Source organism: Micromesistius poutassou, assembly GCF_964030765.1.
Source record: "Micromesistius poutassou genome assembly, chromosome: 4".
NCBI classification, from domain to species: Eukaryota; Metazoa; Chordata; class Actinopteri; order Gadiformes; family Gadidae; genus Micromesistius; species Micromesistius poutassou.
In genome coordinates this window covers 607393-634932 of record NC_140274.1, presented here as the reverse complement: position 1 = coordinate 634932, position 27540 = coordinate 607393, and the positions used below count along the sequence as shown (strand labels likewise).

The 27540-nt window shown below is 45.9% G+C and overlaps 2 protein-coding genes across 2 annotated transcripts; one reads left to right on the top strand and one right to left on the bottom strand.

Annotated features, from left to right (window-relative positions):
* Positions 1-4048: 4048 nt before the first annotated feature.
* Positions 4049-5343, top strand: LOC311341678 (gap junction delta-2 protein). Its single transcript, XM_084466482.1, has one exon. The coding sequence runs from the start codon at positions 4226-4228 to the stop codon at positions 5327-5329; it is 1104 nt and encodes a 367-aa protein (XP_084322608.1). The 5' UTR covers positions 4049-4225; the 3' UTR covers positions 5330-5343.
* A 417-nt stretch (positions 5344-5760) lies between these two features.
* Positions 5761-17128, bottom strand: wsb1 (WD repeat and SOCS box containing 1). The gene is made up of 9 exons (XM_084466911.1): positions 16955-17128; positions 13323-13491; positions 12928-13199; positions 12197-12328; positions 11475-11575; positions 8216-8388; positions 8002-8115; positions 7541-7648; positions 5761-7322 (listed from the first exon to the last, which is right to left on the bottom strand). Exons 1-9 carry the CDS (start codon positions 16992-16994, stop codon positions 7160-7162), a joined length of 1272 nt encoding a protein of 423 aa, XP_084323037.1. The 5' UTR covers positions 16995-17128; the 3' UTR covers positions 5761-7159.
* Between the last annotated feature and the right edge of the window lie 10412 nt (positions 17129-27540).

Here is a 27540-nt window from a genome sequence, read left to right as displayed (position 1 = left end):
TTGTAGTTACCAGACAGGAGGAGTCTCCACGTCAACTCCTAGCAAGACACTTTTAAAGCCTGTTCAAGTCCTTTCTACCTAGCAGCCCCCACCGTAGCACCATCCAGTGACTTACCATCAGATAGGGAAGGAATACTGAATTATTAGAATATCACCTCTCCACTGTTTTCTGGAGGCTACAATTGAAGACCTTTCTATGTCATGACGTTATATAAAGGGTATGTGGTGTAAATGAACATTAGGCTTTACCTTAAAGTCCTTTAGCATCCAACAGAAGGTGAAGATATTCGTTTTGATGAGGACCATACATTTATCAACAGACTGTAAAAGCAGAACTAGGATATGGTCTGATTGAATAGTGGAATGGCCGTGGTCATTTAATGAAACACATTCATCGCAAGGAAACAAATATTTTGTTCAATAAATGTCTTGTTCTGTGTATAAAAACATAATCATACTCTTACAACTATTTGAATAAGCAATGCCTCATAAAGAAGGCAGTATGGAACCATGAACTATATTTTATAACAAGAATAAATGATAAAATGTACAAAACATTTACTAACCATTCACTTCTATAAAAAGGAAGATATCTCTAAAGAAGATAACAGGGTTGATGTTGCTAACAGTAATTCTAACAGTGCTGCCATGAACCCAGTGTGTGGGCCGTCTGGGTATTGGTCACGTATCCTGCTCACTCCTGGCGTGCTGCCTGCTGATGCCGTCCCTCTTCTCTACCCACTGGTCTTCCTCTTGCCGCAGCTATCATCCAATGAGTCTACCTGTAACATACAGTAGTGCAGTTCACATGTCAACAGAAGCACTAAAATCTTGAGATACGGAGGACATGATCAGCTGACAATAGTTATGTGGCAACATTGAAAAAGGTGTCATGTGTTTTAGCAAACGTTAGTTCTTATAGTTCTTATGGTGATTTGTCATCAAACTAAGACTTTTGTTCTTGCTTTGATTGAGGGGCCCCAGAGGGGCCCCAGTCTCCGACCTAGAGGGGCCCCAGGCTCCACCCAGAGGGGCCCAGGCTCCACCCAGAGGGGCCCCAGGCTCCACCCAGAGGGGCCCAGGCTCCACCCAGAGGGGCCCCAGGCTCCACCCAGAGGAGCCCAGGCTCCACTCAGAGGGGCCACAGGCTCCACCCAGAGGGGCCCAGGCTCCACCCAGAGGGCCCCAGGCTCCACCCAGAGGGGCCCAGGCTCCACTCAGAGGGGCCACAGGCTCCACCCAGAGGGGCCCAGGCTCCACCCAGAGGGCCCCAGGCTCCACCCAGAGGGGCCCAAAGTCCCATATAAACTTTATTTTCTCTTAGACCAATGTCTGGTAAGTAAGGCCTGTACAGTTTCAGAAGTGTTCCCCATCAGGCCAGCGGGGCTGACCACAGATGATAGCACTCCTTTGGGCGAATTGGTCCCAAGGTTTCGGAAACCTTCTAACTGGGAATACAGATGTCATTGATGACCCCGATGGCTTGGACATCCATGCTGTCCTACTCCATGCTCACAGCATTCCCTGTGATGGCACCCCTCTCCAACTCAGCGGCTTCTGTCTAGACAGACCAGAACTATCCTACCAGTAACCAAAGGCGTGCTCCAGCCTGCAGGCCACTATCCCAAAACAGAACGAGGGGCAAAGCATAACATGACCCAAATGCACGGCACCTCCCAGCATTAAGACCAGGTCAGACCGTAAGGATGTAGACTGCGCATGGTTTTGACAGGTTAGCAAGAGTACAGGGCCCAACTCCTCAGCCTACCAGCTACAATTGAACATCTCAAGGAACCAGGTACACCAGGAATCAGCGACGCCTCATCTGGCCACGAAAGCCCACATCAGCGCCTGATCCTGAGAATGTCCCCAATGACCCCACCACTCACACCACGCACTGTCCCACCAGAAGTCACCTGAGGTGGTTCATGTAGCAGCCCACCTGAGGTGACTAGCTCAGGAAGAGTCCCCAATAAGCCTTATCAGGATCACATCAGAACCTGAACCCCACACACTGATAAAAACCAGTGTGTGTTTCCAGTTATGTACTGGGTCCTTTTTTATGCGGTTGCACTTAGGTAGCCGGGCCACTCAGGTTATCTAATGTTACTGGGGTTGTAGAAATGTACTTTGGGTCACCTCAAAAAGAGAGGGGATGTAGAGTTGTGATGTCACCTTAACGGTGAATAAAACAGTTAACGTTGGATTTTAGTCCTGTTTTCTCTTCTATGTTATAAGACATATTACCACGTTTAAAGTTCCTTCAGCTGCTATAGAGCTGCTGGTACGAGTCCCTCTGTTCAGAGCTGCTGGTACGAGTCCCTGTTCAGAGCTGCTGGTACGAGTCCCTCTGTTCAGAGCTGCTGGTACGAGTCCCTCTGTTCAGAGCTGCTGGTACGAGTCCCTGTTCAGAGCTGCTGGTACGAGTCCCTGTTCAGAGCTGCTGGTACGAGTCCCTGTTCAGAGCTGCTGGTACGAGTCCCTCTGTTCAGAGCTGCTGGTACGAGTCCCTGTTCAGAGCTGCTGGTACGAGTCCCTCTGTTCAGAGCTGCTGGTACGAGTCCCTCTGTTCAGAGCTGCTGGTACGAGTCCCTGTTCAGAGCTGCTGGTACGAGTCCCTCTGTTCAGAGCTGCTGGTACGAGTCCCTCTGTTTAGAGCTGCTGGTACGAGTCCCTCTGTTTGCTGGTACGAGTCCCTGTTCAGAGCTGCTGGTACGAGTCCCTCTGTTCAGAGCTGCTGGTACGAGTCCCTGTTCAGAGCTGCTGGTACGAGTCCCTCTGTTCAGAGCTGCTGGTACGAGTCCCTCTGTTCAGAGCTGCTGGTACGAGTCCCTCTGTTCAGAGCTGCTGGTACGAGTCCCTGTTCAGAGCTGCTGGTACGAGTCCCTCTGTTCAGAGCTGCTGGTACGAGTCCCTCTGTTTAGAGCTGCTGGTACGAGTCCCTCTGTTTGCTGGTACGAGTCCCTCTGTTCAGAGCTGCTGGTACGAGTCCCTCTGTTCAGAGCTGCTGGTACGAGTCCCTCTGTTTGCTGGTACGAGTCCCTCTGTTCAGAGCTGCTGGTACGAGTCCCTCTGTTCAGAGCTGCTGGTACGAGTCCCTCTGTTTGCTGGTACGAGTCCCTCTGTTCAGAGCTGCTGGTACGAGTCCCTCTGTTCAGAGCTGCTGGTACGAGTCCCTGTTCAGAGCTGCTGGTACGAGTCCCTCTGTTCAGAGCTGCTGGTACGAGTCCCTCTGTTCAGAGCTGCTGGTACGAGTCCGTCTGTTCAGAGCTGCTGGTATGAGTCCCTCTGTTCAGACGTGGTCTAGGGCTGCTGACATTACATCTGCCACATTCTGAGTATACATCTGGATATATTTCTACTATGAAAAACATTACATTTCTCAAAGATGAAAAGAATAAGCTCTCTCAGGTCGGAATTGCGATACCTTATTATATTATATAAGTATTATGTATTATATATTATATATTATATATATATTATTATATTAAGTATTCAAAGTAGATCTTTTTCATATCTTTGTGCTTAATTCCTGTTGCCATCCTAGTTAAGTGAATGACGAGGGAAACAATAAAATCATGTTTCTATAATGTTATGCTTATGTAACTGTGCTATTGCTGTATTATTTTTTTCAGGTTGATTTAGAGATCAAGCTACAATCCAGTCATCGGTGTATTGGTTGTTTTCCCACTTATACATACTGCCAAACGCAGGATGGTTTTGTGACCCTTTTCCAGCCTTTTCTACTGTTTTTTGTCAGACCATTCCAGGCTGTTCAGAAAATGTCCCCCCCTCTTTGTGTTTTTAAATCTTTGTCACACTGTACTTGCTTTGTGCAGACGTTGAACAATGCCAGTTTCAGATAAACTGGCTGGAATATGTGAGGTCAGCCTATTGCTCACAACATGCTCAGCAACATTCATTTCCATCCATCATCTGCCAACACATAAAAAATAGGCATGCAAATTGCATAGCAATTCTTCCCAATTTGTGTGACAGGACTAAAACAGGACAATCTGAAGGTGAGTTGTATTGGCTAGTTCTGGAATGGAATCCATGTATTGAGTTCATATTCAGCTTTTCCATTTGAATTACTTGCTCAAGCTGAGCACCTCATTTAATAATATTCTAGGAATTAAAGTAGTTGATTTCACATATTGACAATCATGATTTTTCACCCGTAAAGTCAAGTATCCTGCCTTTTCTCTCTGCCTCAGGGAGAGCCATGGGGGACTGGTCAATACTGGGACGTTTTCTGTCCGAAGTGCAAAACCATTCCACAGTGATAGGGAAGATTTGGCTGACAATGCTGCTCATCTTCCGCATCCTGCTGGTGACCTTGGTGGGAGACGCAGTCTACAGTGATGAGCAGTCCAAGTTCACCTGTAACACCCAGCAGCCCGGATGCAACAACGTCTGTTACGACACCTTTGCACCTGTGTCACATCTGCGTTTCTGGGTTTTTCAGATTGTGCTGGTATCCACTCCATCTATCTTCTACATCGTTTTTGTTCTCCATAAAATTGCCAAGGATGAAAAGCTGGATGTCCAGAAAGGAAAGTTCATCATCCAAACCCCCTCCAAAAATAACTATGTTGAGCTTGGCAGCGGTTGTATGGAGGGCAGCCGGGTGGAGCCCATCTACAGTCCCAAGTACATGGAGGAATGGGGCACAAAAGACCAAGAAGGAATGGAGCAAAGTCTCCTGGACGAGGATTATGCAGAACTTGGTGAAGATCCAACCGAGCTATCGAGCCAAGTCCTACTCATTTACATTCTTCACGTGTTGTTACGTTCTGTTATGGAGATCACCTTCTTGGTGGGCCAGTATTACTTGTTTGGTTTTGAAGTGCCTCACCTGTATCGCTGCGAGACCTATCCCTGCCCAACACGCACTGACTGCTTTGTGTCCCGCGCCACAGAGAAGACTATCTTTTTGAATTTCATGTTTAGTATCAGCCTGGGATGCTTTGTTCTCAACATCGCTGAGCTTCACTATCTGGGCTGGGTGTATATATTCCGCATCCTGTGCTCAGCTTGTTCTACGTGCTGTACTCCTGGGAGGGATGCGAGGGGGCGGTACTCCCACCAGAAGCCCCTGCTGCTGCAGCTGAAGCACTCCCTCAGGGGTAGGCTGGTCCTACAGACACCTGCCCCCAGGAGCCAGGAGGAGAACGGAGGTCTGCTCAGTCACGCCCCGGCCATCTCCTTTCAGACGGACTCCACCGTGGAGTGCACCTCCAAGCGGACTGTAGAGGAGAGGGACAAAGTGAAGCTCAAACTAGCAAACATGGCAAAACTAGGAAGAACTAAGAAGTCCTGGTTATAAAAGGCATTTTAGAAATGTGATACAGAAATAGTATACTTTGAGGTATTTCACTTTTTTTGGCACATGGAATATGTATGTATGGAGTTATAGTTAATTTATTGCATGGATTAGGTGGTCAAAAAAAGGTAATATGACTGGATTAAATACTTCAATTAAAGCGGTGTAAAACCACTCAAAACCTTTCCACTCTATTTTGTGTAATAAATTCTTCGAAACTTGGTTATTTACTCTGAACTGTTTGAGAACCCTTAATGTGCAGGCATGTCGGTATCGTCTGTCGCTCTTTGAAACATTTTTAAACCAATTTGACAGAAGTTTCTTTGACTATAACTCCACACACTTTTTGCAGCATTTTAATTGCATCGCTATCACTAGTGATAGTCAATATATATTTTTCTTGTTTTTCTTTTCAAAATTGTCCATCATGCCATTATACCCATTATACCCCTAAAGTACAATGTTTTTTTTAAAAGCCTTTTATTTTAGCTATAAAAGCTATACACACACAGACAAAGGGCATTGACATAAATTAACGTACTGATATGTTTGTTTCATATGAGTGAGGCAGCATTATAATTTGTCTTTGGCAGTCATGCCAGTACAAATTTGAATGCATATATCACACTTAAAATATGGTCTTCACCCACCAACATACATCAATATATCAACATCTGCAAAGTCTCTTTAGAGTGGCATCAACATTTCTTAAGCTTACCATTTAAGTTATTGCCAAGAATGTTTGACATAAGAAAACCAAAACATGTATATGAAAATTGTACATTCCTGCACGCCAATTTTATTTATGAAAAGGCAATTATGTATTTATAACAAAGCCTCAGTGAGAAACATATATGGACTGGGACCAACATTTCAGAAATGCACAGATAGGATTGGAACCAATGACAGAAGCCAGTGAAAAGGACTTTGATCGAGGAGATCGATCAACTTATAGAAAGTCTCCTGAAACCCAGCATTGGGTCCTCTGCAGGAGTACCAACAACACATTGAGGGGCTTGGAAAGAAGTTACTTTTGTGTACTGCATGTGTGCAAGGTATAGGACACAACGCCATGCATACTATCACAGTCAGAGTTTGGTCTCTACTACATATGCAGACATCCTGGGTTATTTGTACATTATATCGTTTTCTTGTAATAAAAATTTCCCATGGAGAAAATAAGCAAAAAATAATTGGCTTTAATATCAAAGGCGAGAAAATGATTTAGGATGCATACATAACCTGGCAGAATGGTCCTGAACAAAACACGAAGATTGCCCTCTGATTCTATTAACAGGAAAACCTCTTTGACTGATATCCAGCGTGATAAAGAGCCCTGGGCTGGAGGCACAATGAGAGCACAGGTTCACGTTCCTGCAGGGCTCCAACGCACACCCTGCTGGGGGCCCCACAACAGTACCCAGTACCCAGTACCCTGCCCTCTAGCACGATAAACCTCCATACAAGCAGCGGCGTGGCCCCGGCCCTCAGGCTAGGAGCCACAACAGCACTCTCTTCCCCTATCCAGCACAGAGTCAAAACACAAAGCTGATCACGTGGAGCTCAATAACCGCATCAAGTCACTTTAAGCGGTTCCTGTGTTCCACTGAACTTTGCCTCCTGCCATCATCGTTTTCCCTCAAAACATAAAAAAATGTAATAAATACATAGCAGCCCTCAGAAAGTAAGAATTATACGGTTGTGGTTTTGCGTGAGCTCTTGGTTCTCGGTACTAAGGAGTTGATCTTGTGTATGTGCGTGGAGTCAGAGGACTCTGAAATGTGCTCTTGTTTCTCGGTACTTTGATGTTGTATTCTGTGGACGTGCGTGGAGTCAGAGGACTCTGTAGGCCAGGTAGTCGCAGAGCGGCGTGGGGATGACCAGCGCCTCCACCTGCTGGGTGGACATCAGCCGACGCAGGGCCATCCGGCACAGGTGCTGCAGTGGGGGGGTGCTGCGGGGGCACGCCCAGAAGAGCACGCTGCCGTCACGGGTCCTAGCCAAGAACACAGTCAGCTCACCGCAGGTAGCTGACAACACAGGACTGATGACGGGGTCACTTCAGAGAAGACGGACGCGCTCTCGTCAGGGACGGAGCCTACTTCTACTCTAATAGAGTTCATTAGTTAAGCAGAAATAGATCTCCTGAGACGGCCCTTATTACAACACGGAGCAGAATGAAGAAAAGAGATCAAACTGAATGATGAGCCTCACCCTGCAGCCAGCACGGTCCCGTCGGTGGAGAAGGCACAGCTGAGGCCGCTGGTCAGGCCTGCGATGGCCTGAGGGGCCTTCTCTTCGATGCTCCAGAACCGCAGTAATCTGGAGGAGGATTTAGGATCAGGTCACAATAACACAGTGCGTCAATAGTACCATGACGCACACAGCCTTTGGTTCACCTGGAATGTACAGATGCACACTTAAACCGAGAAAGCTTCTGAGACAGCAAATTCCATAAAAAACATTTGTGTGCTCATCCGTGAACAGCATACAGTGCTAGAGGCGTGCAGGTTTGTTTAGTGCTGGGGTTGAGCACTGTAAGTGAGGCCAGACTTCTGGCCATCTGTGACCAATCCAAGGACTACTGTTGAACAGAATGTGTGCTACATCTGAGACTTTGATGCACCACTAATCAAAACTGTTTGGGGATTTTTGTGGCCATTCAGAAAACCTACCGGTCATCAGCTATACTGGCAATGTGTCGTCCATCATGGCAGAAACTGACAGACCGCACCCAGCGGTCGTTGGCACCACCAGCGAATATTGGCGACGGTGGGGGAAAGAGATGACTAGAGGAGGAAGGGAGAGGATGAGAGAAGAGCCACACTAATAGTGGTCAGGTCAAACAAGGCTTTGATACTCTTCAAAGTAAATAGCCACACATCTCACCCCTGTTCCAGCAGAATGGTGCCATTGTAGGGGTCCCACACAATGACGCGGGTGTCATAGGAGGCGGTCACCAGCAGAGCTCCGTCGGGGGAGAACTCACAGGACACCACGTCGTTGTGGTGTCCATCCAGCTTCCGGACCAGCGAATAGTCATCCATGTTCCAGAGGAAAACCTGCACCGGGAACAGGCGTGTTATAGACGGGGCAGTGGTTCAGAAGGCAGCTTTAGGTCCTATTTTTAGTACTAGACACAGAACATGTCAATGAAAATAACATTACCATCAACCCAAGGCTCTGCAACAAGTCCAAACCAATATCAGTACACAAGCAGCGGGGCTATACGGGTCAAACCAACTCAATGGCCAAGACTTCTCATGACTGACTATTTTGTACATTTGATCTAACCCGACAATATATTATAAACTATGCTATATTGTACGCCTTTGAAATGAATGCATGCGTAACAAAACAAGTTAACAAAAAATAAAGACAAAAACAAGCAGTAGCTTGAGGTGACATAAATAGTTCCTCCACTGGTTCCGTTCTGAGTGTTAGTTCACCGTGTTTGTAAACGGTTCCCTCCTCCAGCAGAAGCCTACCAAGAGACGCTTCAGGAGAAAATAACATCCGATGGCCAAAGGATGGACTTTGGCACTAATACCTGCAATCTTTCCCCCACAGAAGACACCACAGGTATTGGTGATCACAGTTTAACTGAAGTAATGCTCCAACTCAGACATGCTTTACAATTTTAGAAGATTTTTCAGATCAAATAAACATATGACAGCATAAAAGACATTGCATTTAAGCATCGTGTGATTATATCACAATACATCTACATCATTAAGGTCATTTGATGACGTTCTCCTCTCCTGCTCATCAACGCAGAGCGGTCCTCTGCTGTACGTTAGATTCACTATCTACCACTGAACATGGCAGTAAGAGCTGCTGTACACTGTTCTGTATGACTAATGACCATGACTAATTAATACAAGTCTAATAATGTATTCAGAAATATGCATATAGTTCTAATATTTAAATGATGCAAAGGCAATTGATAGCAAAGAAAATACCTGATTCCAATTTTCATGTCACTAATTCCAATTCATGACTAGACCAATGTTATTGTATATTATCCATGGTAAGATCGTTTTGTGTTTTGAACCTTTTTATAAATTGTCTTTGAAGGCTCAAAGAAGCCCGTTCATATCCCTGAATGAAAGAGGATGATGGCAAGATCTTTAACATTTATTCCTCAAGACTTACTGGTAACTTTTCATTAGATACTAGTGCTTGCTCTTTAGTTACTAGTCACTATTCCAATAGTGGCTTGTATCCATTTCAGTTGTACTAGTAACTTTATTAGATACTATTACAATTAGTAACATATAAACCCTGATAATCAAATGAATTGAATGATCAACCAGTTAGAGCCGTGTTTCAGCGACGGCTCTAGAACCACTATGACTATGAACGAGTTCCATAGTCGCCCAGATCACGCCTTCTGGATCTTAGAGAGCCAGTGAACCCAGTGAATGAGAGTTATAATGAGCGATGTAGTTTAAGAAAAGAATTGGGGACTTATTAGAGTTAAGGTAATAAAATGACATTACTATGTTGACGATCATATCAAACATATAACCATGTTTAAGACAAAAAGGGTTGTAGGTCCACTGGCTCTTTGACGACAGATGAACTGATGGCCATCAGGGCCCTCTGCAAGGGCCCTCTCTCTGAAACCCACGACAGAGTGCTCCTAAATGCGGCTTGATTTGGTCCTCATTCATATTTTGCAGTCAATTTGGCTTTCATGTAGATGTCACAATTTAAATGTTACTAGTACTTAATGGGCTGGGAACAGAATAGTTATCAGTAACTTTTACAGAAAGTAGAATAGTTACTAGTAAGTCTTGAGGAATAAGTGTCGAAACCGCTAGGCATAGAGGAGAGGGGAGTGTTGTGATGTAATTAGTCTTCTATTTGTAGTGCTGGTGAAACAGGGATTTTGGTCTAAAACTACTTTAGAGAACTTGCCAAGTTAAATCTATCTAAAATATCATCACATCCTGTTCTTGAAAATGACCTGATCCTCTGAGACATTACTTGACAAGCTTTGAAAGTATATTTTTTTTATAAAAGCAGCAAAATAAAAGTGCTTGCTTACATTAGGATGTGACATTTACAGGTGTTCATTATGTTGGACCCAAGGGCCTATTCAGTCTGTCCAGCAGGATTGGAGAGCATAGACGGTATTTATCAAATTGCGGCAGCGTGCTTTATGCTGCCGGTGCTGCTGGACTGTGAGGAGGCCCTTTGGTCAACAATAGAGACCTCATCCTTTTACTACAGAAGATGGAAGGAGTTGGAGGAAAGGTGGGGAGGAGGGTTGGGAGGGAGGTGAAGGAGAGGAGTTCCCATGAATTTGATCAATGCTTTCAACTGAGAATGTAGGAGGAACTGCAGCAGCAGAGGGAGACGGACACGGAGCAGGACCTACGTACGGAGTGACCTCGCGGGTCAGGTGCCGGGGCATAGGGCACAGTGCATCCCTGGTCTGCACCGGCTGTCAAAATGCCAGCGCGGCGCTCCCTTCAAAACCAATCACACACAGTTCTGCCACGACCTGTGACAGGGAAGCAAGACACACACACTTGTAGGGACACACATAGCCCAACATAGCCTGAGTAACCAACAGCTGTCTGCAGGGTTTATACCCATGGTCATATATGACGTGCTGCACATGTACATCGACTTCAAACCCCTTTAGTGACATCCACTTCTACTCAAGTAAACAGGCGCATCTTCAAGACTGAATTTAGAGTGTTTGAGGGGCCGTTGCGCCAGCACCATTTTAAATACATTGTTTTCAGTCGCCCTTGTGCGACAATATGATGGAGATTTCATGATCGTGCAGCATAGAACTGTTTCTTAATCCAGAATAGCTAAAACATTGATGTTCCCCTGGCCAGGTGATACCTGAGGTCCCTCCTTTGTGCCTTCACCAACCCACCCGTCACATCGTCAAATGTATTCTTATTCTGCATGCAAACTGTCAAAATATCCCCAGAATTCATCCATTTAACCTCCAAAACAAAGGCTATGATGCAAACTCCTCTTACGACACTAAGCACACTCATACAAGGGTATAAACTATATTTAATTTGAGCGTGTACTTCTTTACTAGTGGGCACAAACAATACCACAAATAGCAGTGTTAAGAAATAAAAACAATATCGGAAAAGGGTTTAAACCAACCTACCGCTTTACCAGCACCAACCGAGCACAGGGTAGATGAGTCGGGGGAGAAGGCACTACAGTAGACCCAGCTCTGGTGCCCCCGCAGAACCTTCACCATGTTACCTAGAGACAGGGGGAGAGTCAGGAGGCACTACAGTAGACCCAGCTCTGGTGCCCCTAGCGTAGTGACACACTCTACCTCCATCTCTGTGTGGATGAAATCATCAAACACAAAGACGCTGCCTGGTCTGAACACATGTAGAGCTAAACGCTGCATCGATGGAATAGGTGGTGATCTACATTATTTAAAAACTAATGCTTTGTAATAATGTATGGCATTAGCACATGGCATTCACAAGGCTCAAGACAGATTGAGGCTCTGTAGGCGTGGATCTACTGCAACAGACACCTAAAACAATAAACAATACTGCTTCACTTTTGCTCCATTTTATGCATCATGGAAGGAAGCTGCTTAAAAAACGATGTGGAACTGAATTATCTGTGGTGCATTTATAGTGGATTTATAGTGCTTAAATGATCAGCTGTTTCTAGATCAGAGATTCCTGCTCCATGTGCATGGTGGGAAATAATCCATCCAAGACAAACAACGTCTTTGGTCCAACTGTAGCGGCATATTGTCTCAGAAAAAATCAGAACATTGGACAGCAGAGATAATAGATACATCATCACTTTGCAGGCACACACAATTCCTTCATCTCTAGCATTAAGAACACTTGTCCATACCGTCATCCTTCAGATCCCAGATGCGTAAAGTCTTATCCCGGGATGCAGAGACTAGCATGAGGCTGCCGTCAGGAGCAAAGGTCAGGTCTCGCACTATGTCAGTATGGTCCATCAGATTCAGCAACAGCTTTCCTGGAAAAGCATGATAAAGAAACAGTGAACACAACCTTATCAACGTTGTGATATGAAAACGGTCAACAACATTAAACAAGCTTGATCATTGCACCAACTGAAGACGAGTGTGATGTCCTGGTGTGACATGCCCCACACAACGTTTGAGTGGGGACTTGGTTGCAATGGGTCGATTTTATATCATAACTCACACAAAACCCTCTTTAACCCATGTAGGGCCGTGACCGTGACGCAACTATTTCAATATCATTTTATCTGAAATGAATGTGGTGTCAGAGAGTGTGCATCACACACACACAGTTACGATGCCATATGAAATTAACAGAAAAGGGTTCAGCCCACAATCATTTTTATTCAAGCAATCAAATGTGCATATGATGTACCTCTTTTTGGAAAAAGATCTCTCACCAGGAGAGCACCTTAAATGCACCCATTTGAACCCTATCCCAGTCCAGTAGACGTGTGCTCACATGGTATAGAACCCTATCCCAGTCCAGTAGACGTGTGCTCACATGGTATAGAACCCTATTGTTTGTTTGTATGTGTATATATATATATATATATATATATATATGTGTGTATAGTACTCTGGTGCTCACCTGTGTACACGTCCCAGATCTTGATGCGTCCGTTGTTGAGGCCTGTTGCTAACAGCAGCTGGTCCTGGCCGAACTTGAAGCGGTGCCACTCGATGTTCACGCAGCGGCTCTGCTTCTCCGGCACCGACGACCCGAAGGCCAGCCCCCAGACGATGTCCCCGCAGTCGATGGTGTGGTCGCGGGGCTGGTCCGCCGCCAGGGGGACGAGGCCTTCATCACCGTCCTGGTGTCCTCCTGCTGGGTGGGTACCTTCACCAGAGCGGGACGTGGAGCTACAGACACATGAAACAGAACCATCATGATTCATGGTGAATGATCCATAAGCACATGTGGCTGTGCGGTTCACTTATTCATTGTACAAATAAAAGCTCATTTACAAAACGGGATCTACTTACAATTTTGTGAGACATTTGGACCAGGGAACCAGCCTCACAATGCGATGCCCTTGAGACCAGGCAAAGTAGGATCCATCCGGGGCGAAGGCTACAGTCCAGGTTTCCCGTCCAGACTTCTGGTCAAAGGGGGCTACAGGCACCGACAGCTCACCGATGAACTTGGCCTTACCTGGGAAACCAATATATGGGGCATGATCAGGGTGAGGCTGCATCAACACGCCCATGGAGAGGGGGCTCAACTGTTGGCCTTATAGTCCAGTCATTTGAAGCCAAAATGGGGGTCAGCCTAGAACAAATTGCAACAGAACCAAACTCAACTGATTTAGTATCCTCAATATGTCCTGAGTAAGGGAAAAAAAAGCCCTGAAGAATCCCATTAGGGTGAAGTTTAGAAAAAGACCCAAATATAGCCTATTCATACGCCTATTCATTATTTTTCTCACGTGAATAGGGTAAAAATTGTAACATTTAGATATCACCATGAAAATGACCGAGTTGATAACTTACATCAAGACAAACAAAAAATAAGTATTTTGAACTTGTAATACATTGTAATACATTTTTTGTTTGTCTTAATGTAAGTAATCAACTCAGTAATTTGTATGCTATTTACGTAAGAAAAATAATAAATAGGCTTATGAATAGGCTATAGTTGGGTCTTTTTAGAAACTTTCCCCTATTGGGATTCTTCAGGGCCTTTTTTCCTTACTCAGGACATATTGAGGAAACAAAATCAGTTGAGTTTGCTTCTGTTGCAATTTGTTTGACCTTTTTTCATAAAATGACTGGACTATTAATGTAGAGTGGTCAATAGAGCACACCAACTACATGCCCTCCTTCAATGTTGAATCAAATGACCCAACCTTGTCTCCCCTCAGGAAGACCCATGGGGAAATAATGCACCATTGTGGCCTCCTAGCCTCCTAGCACACCGCGACACGGGTAAATAGGACATAAACGGTCTGCAGTGGATTCCTTCATATTACGTTCAGGAGAAACATCTGCAACCCATTGGGCCCAGCTGTGGAAATACTACTACCTTTCAATGGGACTTTTCACAGGACCCATTTTGACACACATCATGGTGAACACAGGTGTAACTGACTCCATGATCTAGTGAGCCAGCATGCCTCATCACCACCTAAATGGAACAGGGCATGTCATTACTTGACCCTGCAAAGCCTTGTCAAAGTAGCTGCTGTTTAAAGGGCCTATGGTCGGCATGACGGATGACGAGGGACAGCTGTTCCCCAGAGTCGAGGCTCAGCCCGAGTTGTGGGTCTGAAACATCCTTCTCTCCTTGCTTCACTAACACTTCAGTTACCAAAGGAATTTGTGTGGAATCTGTTTCAGTGTTTCAGTGTGAGTGCCCTCTTTCAACCAATATTAACATAGCCTAGTTTCACGAATGTCTAATTCAAGATAATTATCCCCATGAAGAAATGTGTCATTTATAGAGAAGGTCACTGGTAGAAGACTAATGCCGGGCAACATTAGGTCACTGGCATAAAGTTTTGCTCCGACGGTTAGAAGGTATTCTGAGCGGTTTCCATGTGCAGGGTATTAGACTGACCTAACTGCAGTCTGTTTCCGTCTGTACCCCGGCGTGGGCCTACCCCGGACATGTTTTAACAAATAAGATCATTATTCGTGTGGGACATTTAATTTAAAATAGTCCCATCCTGCAGGCCAAATGCGTGCCTGAAAATAATGGTGCGTAAAGTTTGATTGTTCGTTTCCTGATTGGTTCTAAACGTTGCGGCCTCAAGGAAGGTGTGGGACGGCATCGTCTCCTTTCCTAAAGGAGGGTCCAGTCTACCCTATCCTAAAAGAGATGAGAAAGGAAGCATTGAAGCACTTTTCCGTAGCATTTAGTAGGGCTGAACGATTAATCAAATTCAAATCAAAATCGCGATGTAATAGAACGCAATATGAAAATCGCAAAGGCTGTGGAAAAAAAAAATTATACGTATTTTTTTTTAATTTGGGATTTGTTACCATTACTGACTGGAGATCAGTAAGATTTATATTTCTTTTTCTTTTACAATTCAAAAGTTAAATAAAGATGTTATAATATCAATTAATCTCATCACATCGGCCTAAAGGAAAGAGCAGTGTTGTGTTGGTCATACTAAAGAATGATTTATTGCTTTTTTAGTGAATAATACAGAACATAAGGAACTTAATAAATTAAAAATCACATATTAAATCGCAATCGCAATATTGGTCAAAATAATCGCAATTCGATTATTTCCCCAAATCGTTCAGCCCTAGCATTCAGATCACTCAAACATATCTTATCATTGCTGACCATACCATAAGATACTTCCGGTGTTTTGCCAAACGATGCTACATATCAAATGGTGTTACCTAGTGGTTCAATTCGACAATATTGATCTGTGGTGTTACCCTGGAAATCCAGAGTTCTCGCGAGAGCACAATTTGAATTTGCTCAGCGAGTCACTCTGGGAACGAGCAATCTACCCACTCCCCGATTCCCCTGGCCCAGAACATTAACCAATCACATCGGTGTATCTGATATAGGCGAGCCAAAAGCGTTGCTGTTCTACCGACCGGATACGGCAAGAGTCTTATCTATTGGTTACGTTATAATACACAGATCAATGTTGTCGGCATGCGCAGAACCACTACGTAGCCCCATGTGATAAGTAGCATAGATTGGCAGCGGGACACTGGACTACAGCTGACATGCAGAGGCCGGGGTCTGCATGCCCGAGGGGCCTCAGACCTGTCCACAACACTAGGCCCAGTCCCATTTCTCTCCCCTTAACAAGAACACTTGCTTTGAGTGCCCTTAGCTGCAAGTCAGCTACCGAGCTGGCTAGCGTTCAAGGGTTGATTTTAAGGGAAAAACACCACTTGCCCTTGCTCCCTTAAGTATTGGAACACCCTACCCCTTCGTGGGAAGGCGCAAAACCTAGGATTAGGGCTCAAGAATTGGGACAGGGCCCCCCCGCTGGGCTCACACTAAAGTCGACAGATCCATCTAGCCCAGTGGGGTCACGATGTGTGGAGCCCTTTGGACACACTGAAAAATGAAAGTCACTCATAGTATTTCGTGACACTGGTGATTTAGTTCTTCTCCCATCTGTCAACAACAGCCCTGAAACCAGGTGGGAGTCACACTGGCTTTCCACCTGACCCCAACGGAGACAAAACTGGTGCTCCTACTGGGCGACTCCCCCAGTCCCACGGAGGAAGTAAATAGTGAGAATGGTGCAAATAATAATAATAAATAATCGTATTTTTTGTAAATTTGTAAATTATATGGTATTGGCATACTGTACACTTAACAGTAGATATTCATATATTACGTAGTATTCTGTTTATTATTTTAATATAAACAATAAGTTAAGTGTTGTACTTTGACAGCAAGGGTTAACCGAAGTCAAATTCCTTGTTTGTTTACGCAAACCTAGCTGATTCTGATAATAATGCGCACATACACACAAGCAATAGAGGAAGTAAATAGTGAGAATAGTGCAAATAATGCACACATACACACACGCACTAGAGGAAGTAAATAGTGAGAATAGTACAAATAATGCACACATACACACAAGCATAAGAGGAAGTAACCAGAGGCCTGACACTTCAGAACTGTACCGTACCTATGTCCTGTTCGTTTAGAGAGCCCGGGAAGCTTGCCATCTAAATAAAGACCTTCTTTATCTCAGACTGCAGACACTAGAATAATATTATATACTGTATTCAGTTATTGGGTTTACTGGACCACTGAAGTCGCGATCGGTCTTCGGTCTTCACATTAATGGCCGCCTTCTTCTCACTGGTGTTGGTTTACCCGGATAGGGGTTCACGGGAGGATGTGACCAGTGTTGCCAGATTGGGACAGTTTTCCCGCCCAAACAGGCAATACTGTTTGTCCAATCTGGCAACACTGGATGTGACGACACAACATCCCCGGCTGCGTTCCAATCATGGGTGCAGATCCTGGGGGGACGGGGGGGGGGACGGGGGGGGGGGGGACACGTCCCCCCCAATTTCTGAAAAACATGAATTGTCCCCCCCAATAAAAAATAACCTAAATTATTCAAAATTGAACAACTGTATTTTCAAACTTCACATTCTTCACATTTTAGATTCACATCTAAAAAGAAATGATTGAAATGGTGGAACAAATGATGTTTGACAAATATATTTCTGACTCCACATTCCACCTCTGGTCTCCTCCACTACAACTCAACTGAATGGGTAGTTTCTTACGCCGATGCTGATGAGTCAGCGGGCTTAAAAAAATGACCCCCTCAATCTTTCTCTCTGGCTGCAGCCTGGGGCTCTGGTCATTTGCTGCAGAACAGATGCCTTTCTGTGAGTAATTTTGATCGAAAGTAGAATACTAATACTAGAACAGTAGTGTGCCTATAAATGATTATAGGAGAAGGCGTTTCGGAGCGGAGACAAAGACCGGTTTAAGGAGTCCAAATACAGGTTTAGCAAGGCGGTGAGAGATGCTAAACTCTCGTATTCAAAGAGACTCCAACAGCAGTTCTCAGATAACGACCCAGCGTCTGTCTGGAAGGGTCTGAGACTGCTCACCAACTACAAACCGTCTGCCCCCCACTCCATCGACGACCCACACCTGGCCAACGACCTGAACGAGTTCTACTGCAGATTCGACAGACAATGCAGTCCTGTTACCATCCCCCGTACCCCCATTCACCATCGCCCGATCACCACACCCCCCCACCTCAGCAGGAGCCCAGGCGTTTCCTCTCCTGCCTACCTCTGAGACCCCCTCCCCCCCTCCGACACCTCTCTCCATCTTGGAGAGGGATGTCAACAGACTGTTCAAGAGACAGAGACCCCGCAAGGCAGCTGGACCGGACTCTGTCTCCCCCTCCACCCTCAAGCACTGTGCAGATCAGCTGTCTCCAGTGTTTACAGACATTTTTAACACCTCGCTGGAGACATGTACCAGCCTGTTTTAAATCCTCCACCATCATCCCCATCCCCAAAAAAACAAGGCCCATAGAACTCAAAGACTACAGACCAGTCGCCTTGACCTCTGTGGTCATGAAGTCCTTTGAGCGCCTTGTCCTGTCGCACCTCAAATCCATCACGGACCCTCTCCTGGACCCCCTGCAGTTCGCCTACAGAGCCAACAGGTCTGTGGATGATGCTGTAAACATGGCCCTCCACTTCATCCTCCAGCACCTGGACTCAGCAGGAACCTACGCCAGGATCCTGTTTGTGGACTACAGCTCTGCCTTCAATACCATCATCCCGACCTTGCTACAGGACAAGCTCTCCCAGCTGCACGTGCCCGACTCCACCTGCCGGTGGATCACTGACTTCCTGTCTGACAGGAAACAGCATGTGAAGCTGGGGAAGCACGTCTCCAACAGCCTGACCATCAGCAACGGATCCCCTCAGGGCTGCGTTCTTTCTCCCCTGCTCTTCTCCCTGTACACCAACAGCTGCACCTCCAGTCACCAGTCCGTCAAGCTCCTGAAGTTTGCGGATGACACCACCCTCATTGGGCTCATCTCTGGCGGCGATGAGACTGCCTACAGGTGGGAGATTGACCACCTGGTGACCTGGTGTGGCCAAAACAACTTAGAGCTCAATGCTCTAAAGACAGTGGAGATGGTTGTAGACTTCAGAAGGAATGCAGCCCCACCCTCCCCCATCACTCTGTGTGACTCCCCAGTCGACACTGTGGAGTCCTTCCGCTTCCTGGGCACAGTCATCAGCCAGGACCTCAAGTGGGAGCAGAACGTCAGCTGCATCACCAAAAAGGCACAGCAGAGGATGTACTTCCTGCGGCAGCTGAAGAAGTTCAACCTGCCAAACCTGATGGTGCACTTCTACACCTCCATCATAGAGTCCATCCTCACCTCCTCCATCACCATCTGGTACGCTGCTGCTACGGTCAAAGACAGGAGCAGACTGCAGCGTATCATCCGCAGTGCTGGAAAGGTGATTGGCTGCAACCTGCCGTCCCTCCAGGACCTGCACGCCTCCAGGACACTGAGACATGCAGGGAAGATCATGTTGGACCCCTCCCACCCTGGACATAAACTGTTCGAAACACTCCCCTCCGGCAAGAGGTTGAGGTCTGTCAAGACCAAAACCTCACGCCACAAAAACAGTTTCTTCCCGTCTGCAACCGGCCTCATCAACAATGGCCCCGGACCCCCACTGACACGCACACTACCCCCCCTTCACCCACCACCCGTCATCTGCCTATGATGACACAATTTTTGCACTACTTGCATCATTCTGCACAATTGTATATATATATATATATATATATATTTTTTTTTTTTTTTTCTCTAATTCTTCTTATTACGGTTCATTTGTATATAGAGTGTCTTTTTAATTTATTCTATTATTATCTTTTTAATTTTAATTTTTTTTTTTTTTTCTATTTCAATCTATCTAATTGTATTGGACCACTTGATTTATTGTTTATTGTTTGTAAATTTCGTGCGCACTGAAAAAAAACTAAGAAAAATTCCTCATATGTGAAATGTATTTGGCAATAAAACCTTTTCTGATTCTGATTCTGATTTAAAAACGTATGTTTACCAGCATAAATTGTAAAAACATGATCAGTTAGTTTACACAACTAGGGCTTCATATTTTGATATTCATCCATATCAATTAATCATGCATAAAGTAGTCCCATAGACTGGGAGAAAAGGAAGATGGTGAGAAGAATTGGGGATCTGGGAGGGTTGGAGGGAGGCGAAAGATAAGAACATGAGTAGACATTACATTATGCCCGAGACCCTTAAAATTATGATTTACTAATAACAGTAAATCATAATAACTACTAACAGTTAAGTAAGCAGTGATACGCGCTGTTGGCTGTTTTGGACAAATAAACAAGAAAGGTAAGCACAATAAATAATTCCCTGTGCAGTACTTTTTGAATGATATGGCGAGCCTCTACAAAGTTGTGATTTATGGTGGTGTAGTGAACCTCAGTAGGGGTTGCGAACGCAGCCTTTCCTAGCTCCTCCCCCTGCACCCAGGTGCACTATAAAAGGGCCAAGATGGCTGAACTCAACCTCTGCTGGTTGCCTACCAGGGTGGATCCCCTGCTGCTGTTCTGTTTTGGTTTTGTTTTGGTTCTGTTTTGCTATTTTGTTTTGTTTGCTTTGGTTAAGTTTGCTTTTTGTGTTATTTCCCCTTTTCTGTGTCATTGTTTGACAATTGGGTTGCTGGTTTACATAACCTCTGTTTTGTTGTTTGGTTTGGTTTGGTTTTACTCCAGTTTTCTTTATTTAGTTATTCTTGTAACAAAATAAACATTTAATATATATATTGTCTCTGCCTCTTTAGTTTTTCGAACCTGTGTCCTTATAATTTCTTCAATATAATAGTTTAATTTTCTTTGTTCTTTATTTCCTGGGGTGCAATTCCCCAGGTGGCATTGTCGGTCCCTCTTTAGTTACTTCCCCCCATTTATGTTGAGTTTTACACTAAGTAAACGCCACATTTTGGTGTTGTCGGCAGGATTTCTTTGAGGCAGAGACTTGTAGTTTTCTTTTTTTTCCACAACCCAATTGATTTGTATATAGCTTGTTAGGGTTTATTTATTTTTTTTACAGAACAGCAGCAGGTGCCGGGCAGGCACGGACAGTTTCTCTCACCTCTTCAGTTTTGTTTCCTCATGGAGGAGGAGGTCGCCCAATTAAGGGACTTGGTCAATCAGCTGTGAGCTGAGAATCAACACATGCGTCAAGAGCGAGAGGCTAACCAGCCTTGGCCCAGCACCTCATCAGCAATCAGCTCCTGGACTCTCTTCAGTTCCTACAGTAACTGAGAGACCATTCATTCATTTCCCCAGAGACCGGAAATGCCCACTGTTTCGGGGCAGGGCAGGACTAAGTATTGGGGAGTGGATCGAAGAGGTCCACGCCTGCGTACAAGCTCGTCACCTGTCTCCAGCGGACCAAGCGCTCTTCATCTATGATCACCTGGAGGGAGAAGCAAGAGAAGAAATTAAATATCGGTCCCCAGAGGAAAGGGCAGATCCAGATAAGGTTCTGCTTATATTAAAATAACTCTTTGGGTGTACAAAATCATATGTGTCTCTGCAGGAAGACTTCTTCTCCAGGAAGCAACAAGATGATGAAACGTTACAAGAGTTCTCTCATGCATTAATGTGTTTGATGGAGCAGGTGGTACAAAAATCCCCTCATGGTTCACTTAATAGGGAGGTGTTGTTGAGAGATCAATTTGTTGAACATGTGTTTGATTGATCCCTTCGCAGAGAACTCAAGCAGTTTGTCCGGGGCCACCCTACCGCCACCCTGATAGAGGTCCGTACTGAGGCCATTAGATGGGAACAAGAAGGGATGCCTGGGGGTGCAAGGGGCAGAAGCTATTCTGTTCCCAGTGCCTTTGGTTACCAGCACACTGTAGAAGGTAATCGGTCTAACCACCAGGGGGCAGGTAACTCATCCTTCAGTTCTGAGTTAAGTGAACTGAAGGAAATCCTCCACAACCAGCAAGAGCAACTCATCCACCTCACTAAGAGCCTTACAGCCCTTAAAGAAGGCCCTAGAACTCAGTCAGGGCATGGTAAGAGAACGGTGATCTGTATGAGATGTCAAAAACCAGGTCACTTTGCTAGGGAGTGTAGAGAGGATTATGCAGTTATACAGCCCCAGCAAGCTCCTGCTACCACACAACCCATGTCCCGCCCCAGAAACCAGGGAAACTGGCACCCCCTGAACCATTGAGCCAAAGTTCAGGTGGGGGCTCATCTGACAATTTGGCTGCTAGTCATGAAAGATTGGTTTCTGCATGTCCAAATATTTCTGTACGTATGGGAGGGGTGCAGGTTCCATGCTTAGTGGACACTGGATCAATGGTGTCAACGATAACCGCGAGTTTCTTTCTGCAGCATTTTGAGCCCTGGGGCCCAGAAAAACTCCAGTCTTGTAATTGGCTCAGATTAAGTGCTGCAAATGGGTTAGCAATTCCATATGTGGGTTATCTGGAATTGGACGTGCAGCTTTGTGGGAAAACTGTTAAAAGGCGGGGGGTGTTGGTTGTCAGAAACACTCCACATGGTGTATCCTTAGTCCCTGGTGTACTAGGAATGAACATCATCAAAGAATGTTACGGGGAGTTGTTTGTGCAACATGGGCCTGCCCTCTTTGACTTGCCTTCTGTGTTACAGGCCCCCACACCCATTCAGCACGCTCTTCAGCAGTGTTATCGGGTCCAAACTAAAGCCCCTCCTGAACGTTCGGGTTGTGTAAGGGTAAAAGGGGGGAGGGTTTGGGGGGAGAGGGGGAGAGTCCCAGGGGGTACTATGAAAATGGTGGCAGCCACAGGTCCCCAACATTTGGCCGATCAGATTTTGTTTGAGCCCAGCAGCGGTGGCTTGCCTGCAGGGCTATTAGCTTCTCCAGCCCTGGTTCACATGGTTAAAGGTACTGTGTATATTGCCATTGTCAATGTAGGGACCCAGTGTGTTGTACTATACCCCAATACCATTCTAGGTACTGTTAGTGAAGCTCACCTTGCCAACTCACCTGATAACCTTGTGGAGGAGGGAGTAGAAGTTACAGTCTCTTCACAGACTACCAGTTCAGTGCAGGATAAGATCGCTGCAGTTGATTTAACAGCACTCACTCAGGACGAGCAGTGTCAAGTTAGGCTGCTACTGCAGAAATACAGTAGTATCTTTTCAGCCTATGAGGGAGATCTAGGTTGTACTAACCTCATTTCTCACGATATTCCATTACTAGATGACGTGCCAGTGCGCCAGCAATATCGGCGTATCCCACCTTCAGAGTATGAGTCGGCAAAAGCCCACATTCGCCAACTTCTGGATGCACAGGTCATCAGAGAAAGTAGTAGCCCCTTTGCCTCTCCCATTGTGCTTGTGAGAAAGAAAGACGGCAGCCTTCGGTTGTGTGTGGACTACCGGCTTTTGAACAGCAAGACTCACAAGGATGCGTTCCCCTTGCCCCGTATTGAAGAATCCCTTGATGCATTATCAGGGGCCCACTGGTTCTCCACGTTGGACCTGGCTGCTGGGTACCATCAAGTACCTGTCACAGAGAGGGACAAGGCAAAGACGGCATTCTGTACCCCTTTTGGGTTGTTTGAGTGGAACCGGATGCCTTTTGGTTTGTGCAATGCCCCAAGCACTTTCCAAAGATTGATGGAGAGGATCTTTGGGGAACAACATGGTCAATCATTGTTGTTGTATTTGGATGATGTTGTTGTTTTTTCTGCCACTGTGACAGAGCATATTGAACGCATGGATGACGTGTTGGGTCGCCTACAGCAAGAAGGACTGAAAGCCAAGTTGGAGAAGTGCTCCTTCTTCAGATCAGAGGTGAACTACCTGGGTCACATCATTTCTAGAGAAGGTGCAGCCACTGATCCTGGCAAAATCGAGGCTGTTGCAGGGTGGCCAAGGCCTAACCATGTGTCAGAGCTGCGCTCTTTTCTAGGATTTGCCAGCTATTACAGACGTTTTGTTGAGGGGTTTGCCAAGCTGGCAGCCCCTTTACATCGCCTGGTTGCTTAACTCACTGGCACCAAAGCCCGGAAACCATCAGGTGGAAGCCTTCATGCTGCATGGACAGAGGAGTGTGAGCAGAGCTTCGAGGGGCTGAAGAAAAGGTTGGTGTCAACTCCAGTCCTGGCCTATGCTAACTTTTCATCACCCTTCATCTTGGAGGTTGATGCCAGCTACAACGGACTGGGTGCTGTACTGTCCCAAGAACAGCAGGGTAAGGTCAGACCCATTGCCTATGCAAGCCGTGGTCTTAAACCAACAGAACGCAACATGACAAACTACAGCTCCATGAAATTGGAATTTCTTGCCCTTAAATGGGCTATGACTGAAAAATTCCGGGACTATCTATTGGGACAGAAGTGTGTGGTGTATACAGACAATAATCCCCTCAGCCACCTGTCCACAGCCAAGCTGGGTGCTACCGAGCACCGTTGGGCCGCACAGTTGGCGTCCTTTGACTTTTCCACCAAATACAGGTCCGGTCAAAGCAACAAGAATGCAGATGCACTTTCCAGGCAACATCCACCAAGCATTCAAGCATCAGAGTATGTAGCTCCAGGCACATCAGTCCCGGAATTGCTACAACAGGTTGTTGTGGAGAATCGAGTGACCCAGGCTACTGTTTCAGCTTTCCCTTGCTACTCTCCCCCTGACTTGCATGGTTTACAGGAAGCTGATCCAGTAATCCGAGAGTTCCTGACGTTTTGGACCAGAAAGAGGGCCCCGGATGCAGCTGAACGACGGCAGGCTTAGAAAGAAGTCCTGGTGCTGATCAAACAGTGGGACCGGCTGGTGGAGCAAGGAGGGGTGCTCTATCGCCATGTCACCATCCCTAGAGGAGATGAAGTGCTCCAGTTAGTACTCCCTACATCGCTCAAGACACAGATACTTCAACAGTTGCACAATGAACATGGGCACCAAGGTGCTGAGCGAACAACAGAGCTGGTCCGTCTGCGGTGCTATTGGCCAGGGATGCACCACGACATCAAGCAATGGTGTCGAGAATGTGAATGCTGCCAGGTATCCAAACACACTCAACCTACTGCCTGTGCTTATATGGGTCACTTGCTTGCTTCACGTCCAAACCAGATCCTGGCCATCGACTTCACCATCCTGGAGCCTTCGAAGAGCGGGGCAGAGAACATCCTGGTCATGACCGATGTCTTTTCGAAGTATACACAAGCCATCCCAACCCACGACCAGCGGGCATCCACAGTGGGGGGGGGGGGGGGTCCCATCTCCCGATTGTTGCGCAAAGTCAAAGTACTTTGTGGGCGGTTCTATGGCGCTGTTGCTATTATGACGGCGAGATAAATGAGCTTTGCGCCCGGCGCAAATCTAAAATGGGTTAGGCTGAAACCAGTAGGTGTGTTTTGGGCGTAACATGCAATAAACCAATGAGAGTGGCATCTCCTTTAAGAGCCAGCGCATTTTGACTTGACGAGTTGATATTTGGACAGCGCGTTTGCAGTCTCCGCTGAGACAGATGCATGACCACATGAATTTCAAACTTCAAATGGCTCAGTTTATGGCCAAATAATAGACCTAATTAACACATGGAATAGCGTTTTCTTCGCCAACTTCAGAAACACTGATTCGTCATGTAGGCCTAAACTGCGACAAAGACAACTTAAAACATATGATATGCGGACGCGGTCCTCGATGGCCGCAACTGTGGGTCTATTTAATGATATGCGGCAATAGGCCTACATTAACAAACATCGTTTGTTACCAGTATTGTATACATTATCGTTATCGACTTGTGTTCATAATATGCATGTGTCCCCCTGTTAATATACATCGCCATGCGTTACGTGTTTAATTTGCGTGTGTTTAGACAGATGGGCGCGCACACACGCGCACCAAGCATCACCCGCATTCATTCATTCTTTTAAACACTCACTCGCGGTAAAACTATATTTTCTCACGATCAAATACTCATCAATCCTAAAAGCAATGGGCTTGTACACGATGTCTGGGTCAAGAACATATGTGTTTGCTGTACGGTGTTTGCAGATGCATTGATTTAAAAGTGCAACTTACCGCTGTATCAGCTGTTCTTTCCCAAATCATTAACCAATCATTTACCCTAAAACTAGATTTTGTTTTGGAAGCCTGGATTGCTCGAATGTATTATTGTTATTATTATTATTATTATTATTATTATTATTATTTTAACGCATGGCATAGCCTACTATACTTCATTCGTGTTCATTCATGCAGCCCTATGGAACAAAAAAATATTTCTATGCAGTTTCACACGTATGAATAATCTTTGACACCATAATATTTAAATCAGGTTAATAGTTTGCATGGTAGTGCTGTGTATAGCCTACGTGTGTGTAAGCGTAGGCTATGTTGTAGTTCCGACCTGCCATGGCACGTCAAAATAGCAACAACAACTGCGCTATCCGCTATAGACCAGGTATTTTTCGGTCAGTGGCGCAATTGCATTGGCGCATTTTTTAGATCACTAAAATAGCACCAAGTATCATTTGCGCCGGAACACGCCCCTGCTTTTCGCCGACACGCCTCTCCAGGCGCAAGTGTAGTGGTGCCTGGTTGCTGCGGGGGAAATCAGCTTTCGCCGGGTGCAAACTAGCAACGACACATGCGTCGGTGTAGAAAGTCAATTGCGCCGGGCGTAAGATACTGTTTGGCGCACATGGCTAATTTGCATACGCGCACAGGACTGGCTGGCTCCGCTTGGCAAAAAATAGAACATATTTGTGAATAAATGTTTAAAATTCTGAATACTGGACATGGTGAGCTTAAACACATTTAAATGACCATTAGTGACAATAATATTTATTTATTTTTGGACGAAATTTGTGAAATTTTGCTTTTGAGGCTTTCAGGGGTTATTTTCCCGATTTCGCACACTGATAATAACATTGATCATGGTAGGCCTAATAATGTACGCCTATCGCAATGTAATAAACCTAGCACTTGAGGTCAGATGGTTGCGGCTAGAGGGACATGATCTACAAATCATACCACATGATGGTGTCTGACTGTCTTATGTGTGGGGGGAGGGAGTTCCAGAGCCTGGGTGCTGAGCAGCTGGAGGATCGGGCCCCCATGGTACTGAGGCGTGATGTGGGGATGGTTAATAGTCCAGCAGAGGTTGAGCGGAGGGAGCGGGAGGGAGTGTATTCGTGAAGGAGGTGGCAGAGGTAAGTGGGGGCTAGGTTGTTGAGAGCTTTGTGGGTGAGGAGGAGGTTTTTGTAGTGGATGCGGTATTGTACTGGGAGCCAGTGAAGTTGGATGAGAACAGGAGTGATGTGGTCAGCTGATTTGGTGCGGGTGATGATCCGGGCGGCTGAGTTCTGAATGATTTGCAGTCTGTTGATGAGTTTGGTGGGGAGTCCAGTGAGGAGGGCATTGCAGTAATCGATGCGTGATGTGACAAATGAGTGAACCAGGATTTCGGTGCTGGATTGGGTCAGTGATGGGCGGAGTCTGGAGATGTTGCGGTGATGGAAGAAAGCAGTCCGGGTGATGTTTTGAATATGGGGTGCAAATGAGAGGGTGTTGTCCAGAATGACGCCGAGGCTCTTGACTTGGGAGGAGAAGGGTACAGGGAATCCGTCGACGATGATGGGTGGAGCTGGGGTGTGTTGTGATTTGGTGAGGGTGGATTTGGAGCCGATGAGCAGGACCTCGATTTTATTGCCATCC